General features: G+C 43.4%; 1 protein-coding gene across 5 annotated transcripts in view; it reads left to right on the plus strand.

The window, feature by feature from the left end:
• The first annotated feature begins 953 nt into the window (after positions 1 to 953).
• grin1a (glutamate receptor, ionotropic, N-methyl D-aspartate 1a) overlaps positions 954 to 12,491 on the plus strand; it is a 43,036-nt gene continuing 31,498 nt past the window's right edge. For 2 of the 5 annotated variants that reach the window (XM_046370072.1, XM_046370074.1), the window contains exons 1-6: positions 954 to 1,706; positions 4,760 to 4,894; positions 5,225 to 5,401; positions 8,392 to 8,454; positions 9,164 to 9,261; positions 9,561 to 9,682. In XM_046370072.1, coding sequence (XP_046226028.1) covers positions 1,458 to 1,706; positions 4,760 to 4,894; positions 5,225 to 5,401; positions 8,392 to 8,454; positions 9,164 to 9,261; positions 9,561 to 9,682 — 844 coding nt within the window. In that variant the 5' untranslated portion in view covers positions 954 to 1,457. The remainder of the gene's footprint in view (positions 1,707 to 4,759; positions 4,895 to 5,224; positions 5,402 to 8,391; positions 8,455 to 9,163; positions 9,262 to 9,560; positions 9,683 to 12,491) is intronic. The other 3 variants (XM_046370075.1, XM_046370073.1, XM_046370076.1) reach the window with 3 other exon arrangements.

The raw sequence follows: 12,491 nt of genomic DNA on the forward strand, positions 1-12,491 counted from the left end.
GCATAAAAGTAATAGCTGTGCCATAAGATATTTTATGTTCAATAAATGTGTTAGGTAATATGAATTTTCTGAAATGTAACACTGTGGAGAGAGAGAGGCTTGTTTCCTAGGTTACCAGGATGGTTGAAAATTTGCTTAGCAAGACGGATATTCTTGTGCCTCACATGGTTACTTGGACACTTGGTTCCCTCTCTCCATTCAGACATTTCAAATGACATTACCCGACCCCACAATCGGACAAAACATCTAGCAAGTATAGACATCTGCCAATACAAATTAGATAAAACGAAACATTCATGTCACACTTTTGGAATTAGTCAAGATAAAATAGTTTATTCGACACTAATTTTAGATACAACTCAAGAAATTATTCAGGCATTTTTATCTCTATATATCCCCATGTCAGGGACTTGCAGTAGACAAGCGTAATAAATGTACTGTGGTTATGTTGGAGCGTTGGAGGTTTGCAAGATTTGCGAGGTTGAAATATGGATAACATGGTTACATAATTGATTGGATGTTTGGATGTAAAGGGGGGAGGTGTAACCTAAAATGGGTTGGCCTGGTCCACCTGGGTATGTGGAATTATGTTGATTTACAGTGCGAGCCAGTTCAACTGAGACCGGCGACCCATTTCAGCGCAATGAGCATGCAGGCTCGGGTCCATCTACTCGGTGCGCTGTAGCAATGCGGTTGGAGTAAAAAAAACATCACACATTGGAATCATCTGGCTCACTGGATTATTGAGGTGTCAATTTTCATTGACATCTCAATTATTTTTGTTCTGACACACACATTTTTTCTTGATTGTCATTGATCCCCGATTCATAATCTAAGATGCGTGTCCTATAATGAATAACATCATTGATGGGATGTTGAAAACAAGATACATTTATGTTCTATGATTAGCTTCATTTGTTTTATTTACTTTTCATTCTAGCATCATAAGGTCAACGAAAAATCAAAAGGTAGACGGCGGAAGCGCGCACCACTGCGCGGGCACAGCTGTCAGCACCAAGGACAGCCGCAGCCCCAAGCGTCGCATCAGTCTGATAATCACTTCACAGCAAAGCCCCGCACAGAGCCCACGGAGGACCGGGAGAGCGATACACAACGCATAAAGGAAAACGCATACACCGCAAAATATGCTCTGACTCGTTTCTATCGACATTGGAAAAAAAGAAAATGGTGGAAATTGACAAAGAAAATCAAAATGTTTGAAGAAAGGCTGCTGACAATTACGAAGATAATCCAACAGTGGTTGAGGTCCTGACCATGAACATTCCTCCGCATTTCCCATAAATCAACTGTCCAGATTTTCCACACTGTCTAGGGGGACGGTGGTTCCAGTCTTTTTAACCGGGTGAACCGTGCAGTCCAGAAGCCCGGCAAACCGACCCGCCAACACGAGGGAGAGACGCAACCGGGGTCTTCTGTGCGGTTTGATCGTTCACACGATGCGTCTGTTTCTGCTGGCGGTGTTCCTCTCGTGCTCTTGCGCGCGGGGCGGCTGCGAACCGAAGATAGTGAACATCGGAGCAGTCCTGAGTCAGAAGAGGTACGAGCAAGTCTTTAAGGATGCGGTGACCCAGGCGAATCAGATCTACGGGAGAGATAAATTCAAGTTGACCGCCATCTCCGTAACGCACAAACCCAACGCTATCCAGATGGCTCTCTCCGTCTGCGAGGACCTCATCTCTAACCAGGTATCTCAGGAGGGATCCGATGTCCCTGCATGGGTGTTAAATGATGAATTGCCTAATTAGATGAGTCATTTAGCCATCTATTCTATGCAAAATGTCCATCATATCAATCAGAACCATTTATAAGGCTAAAATGATCATGAAGCCTACTATATTTAAATGTGCAAATTAGTATGAGGCCTATGCACACAATTGGGAGGGAAATTAATCATCCTATTTAGTGTGATGCAGCATCATCCTGTGTCTGTTTCAAGTGAACTGGCTGACGTGAGTAATCGGGCAGATGAGGTCGATATATTGTGATCAGTGACCACTTCATTTGCAATAAACAGACAATGCCATCTGTCTAGATTATAACCTCAATGCCTGCCTGTGAAACACTGTGCCAGTGCCACCTGCTTCTATTGTATATTTCAAGCAGATTGAGCTGACTACATTTTATATTTTTTCCTAAACGAAACGTGTAATTTGTTACACAATTTTAATAACCAATACAGCAATGTCGTTGCTCTCACGATATCTCTTAGAGCCTAGCCCTTTAGGCTATGATAACAATACTATGAAACGGCGTCCTTTTCAGAGACCCGTCACCTCTGGTATTACCATCGAGCTTCCGAAAGAAAATGGAAGCTGAAATTAAATTATATGTCAGATATGCATATGACGTTGTTACATAAACAGTAGACTATGTAATGAGTAACTACCAAACCTGAACTTGTGGCCTAACATGAAAAGTAAATGGCTTGAAAATGGTCTGTTGGACGTGGCCAAATCTCTATCCCCATATCTGTATCTTATTAGTCAGACAAAGCTATGTATTCAAGGGTTAATATAACCTATTCAATCAGATATGCTTTAACGACATCGGCATAGCAGTTGTTTTGGCGGTGTTAAGAGGTGGAACTGCATTGTCAAATCCACAAGCAGCTCCTGGCATTACATCTAAAGCAGACATTGCCATTGGCTGCAAGGAGTCGCATTAACAGAAATCCCATGCAGTCTTGTTTACATGTTCGAACACTGGATTACACTGATTAGGATGATAGAAATTCTCCTAATTTAGTTTAATTATTTTTACATTTGAGCGTAATTATTTCTATATTGCCTACACTTTTTTCTGAACGAACGGGCGGTGGTGGCCTCACGACAATGATTGCAAGAGCAGCTGCTCACCATTTTGACAGCTATGGGGGTGTCTGCTATTGCCAATTAAGGCTTGATGTGATTGAATCCAGGCCGAAATCACATCCAAAAGTTCTTATTTTATGATAGCAGTTAGAAATGGAAAATCTATTTAGCTTTTAGCTAAAAAAGCTAAGGGTCAAAAACACAGATTTGTGGGGGATGAGAGGCCAACTCCACTTCAGTGTGCACAGCTGCAAATCCACTGAAATGAACTAACTAACCAAGAGTGAAATCAGTGACTCATCAGGTATACTGCGAGGTTCTGGCATTTAGGCCCTTGTTCAATTTACCCAGAGTCAGATGGTCTCGTGGGATACCAGTTTTATTTCTCTGTGTGCAGTATGAAGGAAATTAGCAGTACTTTCACGAGCCAATGCTAACTAGCGTTAGCTTAATGTGTTAGCATTGGTTTGTAAAACTACAGCGCATTTTTCTTTTAAATGTATCCACGAGTTCATCTGACAACAAGAGATTAAATGCCAGAATCTTGCAAGTTTTCCCCGCTGACATTGCCGCATGCGTAACGGCCCACTGCATCAACGCATTTGGGGGGTAGCAGTTGTGGTGCATGTCTGGCTGGTCTGATGTTATGTCACCAACCTTATTAGGGGAGAAGGGCGTTTAGTTTGTATTATGTCAAATTATGATTTGGTCATTTGAAATTGATAGTTTTAACTGTTTGGTTCATGTTCATTGCTAGAGCAATAATTAATGCAAACTGATGTTGTATTGGTTAGACACATGAGTGCATGGTATGCAATTGTTTTTGCCTCTAGACTGGAAATAATAACTGTCTTTTTCACCTGAAGTGCGATTCTTCTTTAGGTCATTATAGCTATTGCTCAGGACATGTGAATACAACTTTTGCAATTGAATCCTAACAATGAAAACAACATTCATAAGTTATGTATTGTGATGTTATCCCTGGTCCATCACATTCACATTAAGCGTTACGTTGCTTTGGAAAGCAGCAATAACATGTAGTGAAGAGAGCTGAGGTGTGGAACACCGTCTCCCCCATCTCTCTTTCAAATTCTCACACTCTCTTTCACACACAGATGCACGCGCAAACACACACAGACACACACACGCAAACACACACAGACACACACGCGCAAACACACACAGACACACACACGCAAACACACACAGACACACACACGCAAACACACACAGACACACACACGCAAACACACACAGACACACACGCGCAAACACACACAGACACACACACGCAAACACACACACGCAGACCGTGTCCCTGGTCCTCTTCATTGTAATGATTGTAATTGGCAGAAATGGTTACGTTACAAACATATCTCCCTTCGTTCCACGACATCTGAGTTCCATTCATCATCACAGAGGGCTGCAGGGATGAGAAACGTGTCAGTATTCTACATGTCAAATGCAGGAAACAGTGTCTGGTAACTGCATAGATGGAGATCTAACCATGTGAGAGACTCAATGAGAGGGTCTATGACAGATGGTAGATGCCTGGAAGCACTCTCTGGATGGAAGACCTCATTTGAGGCCCAACCATACAGGCTGCAAGCACTAAACCATCATGCCTGCATGTTTTTTTTCTGCCTCAGTTGGATCAATGTTCCATTTTCAAGAATCCTATTCATCTAAGAATTGATATAAAGTTGCACAGTAAAAAGCTGTTTGTAGAGTGCCATTCAGCTTTGAGCCAAATAAATATCTATCTACTGAGCAGTCATATTGCTAAATGAGGATGGTTTAAGAGGAGAAAGCTGATATGACATTTCCATGTCGCAGTGATGAATCAATATTCCATACACTTTTTTTATCCTTTCAACTCTCTGTACAGGAAGTGTGGTTATCTTTCATTCCCATACTTGTGTCTGCAGGTGTATGCCATCCTGGTGAGTCATCCTCCCCAGTCCAATGACCACCTCACCCCCACGCCTGTGTCATACACCGCAGGCTTCTACCGCATCCCTGTGGTGGGCCTCACCACGCGCATGTCCATCTACTCCGACAAGGTGAGAAATTAAAAAGAGAGAGAGAGGGAGGGAGGTAGGGAGTGAGAAGTGAGAGAGTAAGAGAGAGAGAGGGGAATAAGAAAGATGGGATAGACAGAGAAATAGAGAAAGAGAGAGAGCGAGAAGAGAGAGAGAGAGGGGGGGGGGAATGATGGAGAGGTCCCTGGGAATGGAAACCGATAAGAGAGACCAATTCTACTCCACTACTTGGCTAGCTGCCAAAATAGCTAATATAAGGCCTTATGAATATGTTAGAAATGTCACCAAAACCGTGGATGACTAGCAAGTAACTTCCTCTCACTCATTCTTCTTAATTTTCTTTCTCCTCAGAGTATCCACTTGTCCTTTCTGCGGACTGTCCCCCCGTACTCCCACCAGGCTCACGTGTGGTTCGACATGATGCGAGAGTTTCGATGGAACCACATCATCCTGATTGTCAGCGATGACCACGAGGGGCGGGCCGCGCAGAAGAGACTGGAGACCCTACTGGAGGAGAGGGAAACAAAGGTGAGATGCTCGGGCTCGCAGGACCCCTAGTGCGTGTGACTTTGTGTGTGTGTGTGTGTGTGTGTAGTCTTTGTTTAACTCTCAAAGGCCTTCTATGTACTATATGTAACTGTTTTCCTTTATTTTGTGTGAACACATTTCTCACTGACCATTGTGTAAACATTGGCTAACATCAAAATGCTAGAGACATCTACAGCGTCTAATGTGGTCTGATCTGAGTACATCTTTTACTCATCTCATGTTGCTTTTCACCATAGTCAAATTCTCCTGAGCCAATCCACAACGGGAGCCAAATAGCACACCTGGGGCGTTGCAAAACATCAATGACTCTCAAACATAATGATGGTCCAGAGATCCTTCATGTATATTTGTGTTGTGATCTTACGTGTGTAAGGAAAGGAGATAATCTACCCAGTGTTAAGCTCACTAGGAGGCTTGTAAAGTGTTGGATGGTTGACATGCAGTATATCAGATTGTGCTGAGACACTGTCTGAAAGACATGTCTTTAGTTTTACTATATGTACATCTTTTAGCAGACAATTACAGGAGCAACGTACAGGAGCAACGTACAGGAGCAACGTACAGGAGCAACGTACAGGAGCACCTAGGGTTAACTGCTCAAGGGCACATCAACATATTTTTCACCTAGTCGGCTCGGGGATTCAAACCAGCATCAATTAGTTTTGCCTGCCGGCAAGGTCCTTGTCCTTGTCAGATAATGGACTGTGAGACCATGCAAGTGAAATGACACATATAAATGTTGTAACCATGAGCATAATTTTAGCCCATAGTCACCTCTGGCTCTGAGGCGGTGTTACTTGGAATGTAGCTAGCTCATTAATAAATGTGCTGATCCACCTAAAGCCTAAAACAGACCGGTGATCATGTTCCCTAAAGGAAAAGAGAAGGAACAATTAACACATCGTTGAACATACATTTAGTATGTTTCACCTCAAGATGTAGTTAAGGCTTTTTGTAATTAATGTGTGTTCTCTTCAGGGACTCCTTCCTCTAATTGTGTGACGGAGTGAAATGAGTCCTGATTTGAAGAGTAATTTAATCAGAGGCTGATGAAATGGTTCATTTGACACATGCTCATGATAATCCACACCAAAGGGAGATGGGACATTTTAAACACGTTGTGGTTAATCAGTTACTCACACATGATCAAGATTGATTAGGAGTTACTAAGTATAGTTTATGTCGATAAATCATCTTGTTATTAAGGATTATGACTTAATTGAATCGTATGTATGAGTTTACCTGTGGAGTGGTATTGTCTATGGTAAAGACCTACATTACTGTAGATGAAAGAATAGTTGGTTAACTGGTAGCTCCTTGTTCCTTCCTTCCCGGAATCCATCTTGTTCGCCCTAGACTATCTCTCTCTCTTATATACTGCCATAAACAGAGATTGGATAGATGTACAGTTACCAGATTGAAGGAATCTATCAATGTCACACTACGATATGACGATGTAAGGCAGTATCTGTGTTCCCACAGTTAAAAGCTTGGACTGTGATTTTATCATTGGTTGTACGAAATGACTCCGCTAGCCAGGTTGGCAGAATGTTTGTCACATTTAGGGAGATGTGTCATTTCCTCCTTAATGAGAAATATTCTAGTTATTCACATTTGATATTCTGTATCGTGCAGACTATTCACACTGTAGGTCTTTGCAGGTTTATATGCTGTGCTGCTGTGACAAGCCACAGGGACAATTTGATGGGGTTCTCTAGCACTGCTGGTAGAGAGACTCTTCTAGCTGTAATGGATTCAGTTAGAATACTAACATTAGTGACACAACATACAATATCATACTAGACTGAATAAGCAAAAATAGGTCAGTCAGAGAGGAAATCCTTGGTGAAAACAATGGCAGTCATCTAGACATTTTGTTGTTGTTTTCTAGGCATTATAATGCCACACAGAGTTAGCTGCAAGATGGTGGAGGGCTAGAGAAAAATCAATTTGGGTTTTTACTTTTAAGTCATCTAGCAGACACGGCATTAGGCATAAGTGCCTTGCTCAAGTGCACAGGCAGAGTTTTCACCTAGTCGGCTCAGGGATTCAAACCAGCAACCTTTTGGTTACTGGCCCAACGCTCTTAACCGCTAGGCTACCTACAAGATGAGTTGATTTATATTGTAAAAAGGACCGTAGTTCCAGTTTGATTAATGCTTGTTTTGCAATGTCATGATTCATGAGTGTGCACTGACCATGACACAAGACATTATCATGCAACATTTGGAAAGGGGAGCCGCGTTTTACAGAGCAGCGCTGACCACAACAACCTCAGATTACATTTGAAGCAAAACTGTTCTTTATTCCTTTCAAAGAAGTGTGAATACAATGGAGGAAATGGGATTTACTTCAGATTTGCTTGTCAGGCAGTATAATGAACCAATGTGTCAGAGTCACTGTAGCATTTGGGTAGCAGAGGACGTAGACCCAGAGCGCTCTGCCTCCCAACGGTCTGAGCTGAGAGTTCAGGCATCAGGGTTGGCAGGTCTATCAAGCAGAAGATGCTATGTTTCACTGCGAAATGGCTCCCTAAGGCAAAGAGACTGCCTTGCGACTCCTTTCACAATATACAGGAGCAGAGTGGAATTCAAAATGGAGAGAACCTTAGGGGCATTAGTTTTCAGAATCAGACTTTTTACGTGTTGGGATTGCTTTGATCTGGAACATAGACCTCTCAATCTAATTGTTGTTCAGAGAGTATGACTGTTTTCTGGACCAATGCTGGATGATGGTTAAAGGGTCTTGGCTTGTATTTGAAAGGTGGTGAATAAGGGCATATGACATAGCAGTAAATAGGATTGCTAGTGGTCAGTGGCTGTCATTGATGTTTTTGGCAAGCCCCAAGGGATCCCAATTTGAAGCAGAAAAGTTGGAGATTTGTTGGAATGCTTTACTGCGATCCATTTTCAACTGTTTATAATATTCTTCTGTGTCTGCATATTTTCTCTGTGCACATTACTCATCAGAATAAAAAAAGGAACTATGAAAACCTCGACCAACTGTCCTATGACAACAAGCGAGGACCTAAGGTATATTTGCATGGTCAATGCACGCCGCCCACCAACTTTTCAAACGTAGCAACTAGAAACCAGCCCAAGCAGTCACCAGCCGACCCAGAAATCTTGGAAGCACGTGTTTCTTTTTACTTTGAGGCATTATTCCTATGATTTCACAGAAGAATGGTTTTGTTATGGAAAGACTATAATTATTTCGTTAAAAAAAATAAACAAATGAACAGCGCTCCGCTTCTACCATATTCCTTTTTTTCCTTCAACTAAAGGAATGCATGTTCTAAACAAACAAAAAAAGATTGCAAGTTTATTCCTTTGTGGAGATCCGGTAGTGTGGGACAAAACACTTTCCCAGATTACTACTCCTTCCTGTTTTGTAGCACCTCTAGTTTTCAACAGTTTTTGGTTGGGGGAAAGGTTCCCCTCACTCCCCTTCACCTGTTTTTAGTTACTGGTTGCATTGACCTTCTTCTCCCCCCCTATCTAACATGCACGTCCTTCTTTGGAGCCTTGATAACCCTCAGTTTGCATGCGAAAAATGCAAACTTTTTTTTCCCCTCAAAGCTTTTTTTTAGTTGAGCCGATTTCCATGGATCGCTTTCCTTTTTTTCCTCTCTCTCTTTTTCAACAAAAATCAACAAAACCTAACACAACAGGTAAAGAGACAGCGTGGTTTCTGAGGTGGGGGTAAGTAGCTGGCTTGACTTATTTTGTGCCCCGATCACAGGCAGAGAAAGTCCTCCAGTTCAGCCAGGAGACTAACTTAACTGCTCTGCTTCTGGAGGCCAAAGAGCTGGAGGCTCGTGTCATCATCCTCTCCGCCAGGTGAGACTACAGCACCTCCCATTTGTCTCATCAGTCCCCTCCCATCATAGCTGACCTGCCTCTACTACTGAATCTAGTTCATTCTGATCACGATCCTTAACCTAAAATGATCATAAGTCATTTTCCCGGCTCCTAATTAGAACACAACTGGATTTACAGTGACTTATATTTGACACTTTTACATACTTTTACTGCTAAATGCTGGCATGATATCACACAGTAGTGATTTACTGCAATGATTTGCTTTTAGATGAAAGATAAGTAACCACGCCTGTGTCACTTAACATCTCTGTTTTCAGTGAAGAGGACGCTGCTGCAGTTTACAAGGCTGCCCGTTTCCTCAACATGACGGGCTCGGGTTACGTGTGGCTGGTGGGAGAGCGGGAGATGTCGGGTAAAGCCCTGAGTGAGGCACCAGATGGTACGTACCGTACGCTGCTACCCGGAAAACACTTCATAACACTGGATTTCTTCTGGAGTCACCTTTTATTTAACCTCTATGATTAGGGAGTCAACCATAGATGAAGGATTCATCTGAACCTATTTCTTTATCTATAGTCATAACTATTGATAGGTTAACCCGTACATACAGTGTGTTTCTTAACAATTTATGTTGGGTTATCCAAAGCTTCCCTTTATTGTACTATCCTGACATATGAATAGCTTGGTTCTCATGAGTTTATAAAGGGAGTTTTGCAACCCCCACATTGACGTGTAACTGAAATAGAATGGTAAGCTACAACGGTCTTGCTTATGTCCCGGAGTCTGCACAAGTCTCACGTAATATGTCACTTTGTGGTCACAAACGTAAGCGTCAACCCCAGGCACTCCAACACCCCCTAGCCCCATTGTCTTACGTTAGGTGGTGTCACTCCTACATAACGCTCGTCAACCGGTGCAGAGACGGTACGTATCGCTATCTGACGTAAGACAATGCTCAGACCTCTGCCGAAAATTCTTCGCCAGTAATGTCTAGGGTTGCAAAGCTACCTGTAATTTACCAAAGTTACAGGAATCTTCAGTAATTTGTGTAATTAACAGAAAATCTATGGCAATCTATCGTAACTTTGGTAATTTCTCCATTACATTCTAGTAGATAGACCATATGGTTCAAGAGAAAATATACTTAATAACGAAAAAAAAGCATCTAATCAACAATGGCATTAATTAGCGTGCAACTCTTCCAACTATTGACTGCCACCAGTTTGACGCCAAAACATTGACAATAAATATACATATTGACAAAGTAAAATAAGTGTATAAAGAATATTTCATGCTGAAACCTTCATATTATACACCAATTGTATTCACTAAGTTGATGGTTTATATTTAAGATGCTTTACAGCTTTTGCATTCTATTTTTTATTTTAAAATCATCTATTTTAATTATTTCATAAACAGTATATATACAAAGTATGTGTTCACCCCTTCAAATGAGTGGATTCGTTTATTTCAGCCACACCTGTTGCTGACAGGTGTATTAAATCGAGCACACATCCATGCAATCTCCATAGACAAACATTGGCAGTAGAATGGCCTTACTGAAGAGCTTCATCATAGGATGCCACCTTTCCAACAAGTTAGTACATCAAATTTCTGACCTGATAGAGCTGCCCGGGCAACTGTAAACGTTGTTAATGTGAAGTGGAAATGTCTAGGAACAACAATGGCTCAACCTCGAAATGTTAAGCCACACAAGCTCACAGAACCGGACCACCGAGTCCTGAAGCAAGTAGCGCATGAAAATCATCTTTCCTCGGATGCAACACTCACTACCGAGTTCCAAACTGCATCTGGGAGCAATGTCAGCACAAGACCTGTTCGTTGGGAGCTTCACAAAATTGGTTTCCATGGCCGAGATGCCGCACACAGGCCTAAGATCACATTTCATTCATTTCATTTCATTTAAGTCATTTAGCAGACGCTCTTATCCAGAGCGACTTACAAATTGGTGCATTCACCTTATGACATCCAGTGGAACAGTCACTTACAATAGTGCATCTAAATCTTAAAGGGGGGAGGGGGAATACTTATCCTATCCTAGGTATTCCTTAAAGAGGTGGGGTTTCAGGTGTCTCCGGAAGGTGGTGATTGACTCCGCTGTCCTGGCGTCGTGAGGGAGTTTGTTCCACCATTGGGGGGCCAGAGCAGCGAACAGTTTTGACTGGGCTGAGCGGGAGCTGTACTTCCTCAGTGGTAGGGAGGCGAGCAGGCCAGAGGTGGATGAATGCAGTGCCCTTGTTTGGGTGTAGGGCCTGATCAGAGCCTGGAGGTACTGAGGTGCCGTTCCCCTCACAGCTCCGTAGGCAAGCACCATGGTCTTGTAGCGGATGCGAGCTTCAACTGGAAGCCAGTGGAGAGAACGGAGGAGCGGGGTGACGTGAGAGAACTTGGGAAGGTTGAACACCAGACGGGCTGCGGCGTTCTGGATGAGTTGAAGGAGTTTAATGGCACAGGCAGGGAGCCCAGCCAACAGCGAGTTGCAGTAATCCAGACGGGAGATGACAAGTGCCTGGATTAGGACCTGCGCCGCTTCCTGTGTGAGGCAGGGTCGTACTCTGCGGATGTTGTAGAGCATGAACCTACAGGAACGGGGCCACCGCCTTGATGTTGGTTGAGAACGACAGGGTGTTGTCCAGGATCACACCAAGGTTCTTAGCGCTCTGGGAGGAGGACACAATGGAGTTGTCAACCGTGATGGCGAGATCATGGAACGGGCAGTCCTTCCCCGGGAGGAAGAGCAGCTCCGTCTTGCCGAGGTTCAGCTTGAGGTGGTGATCCGTCATCCACACTGATATGTCTGCCAGACATGCAGAGATGCGATTCGCCACCTGGTCGTCAGAAGGGGGAAAGGAGAAGATTAGTTGTGTGTCGTCTGCATAGCAATGATAGGAGAGACCATGTGAGGTTATGACAGAGCCAAGTGACTTGGTGTATAGCGAGAATAGGAGAGGGCCTAGAACAGAGCCCTGGGGGACACCAGTGGTGAGAGCGCCTGGTGAGGAGACAGATTCTCGCCACGCCACCTGGTAGGAGCGACCTGTCAGGTAGGACGCAATCCAAGCGTGAGCCGCGCCGGAGATGCCCAACTCGGAGAGGGTGGAGAGGAGGATCTGATGGTTCACAGTATCGAAGGCAGCCGATAGATCTAGAAGGATGAGAGCAGAGGAGAGAGAGTTAGCTTTAGCAGTGCGGAGCGCCTCCGTGATACAGAGGAGAGCAGTCTCAGT

This window comes from Oncorhynchus gorbuscha, linkage group LG11 (genome assembly GCF_021184085.1).
Source record: "Oncorhynchus gorbuscha isolate QuinsamMale2020 ecotype Even-year linkage group LG11, OgorEven_v1.0, whole genome shotgun sequence".
In the NCBI taxonomy this organism is placed as follows: domain Eukaryota; kingdom Metazoa; phylum Chordata; class Actinopteri; order Salmoniformes; family Salmonidae; genus Oncorhynchus; species Oncorhynchus gorbuscha.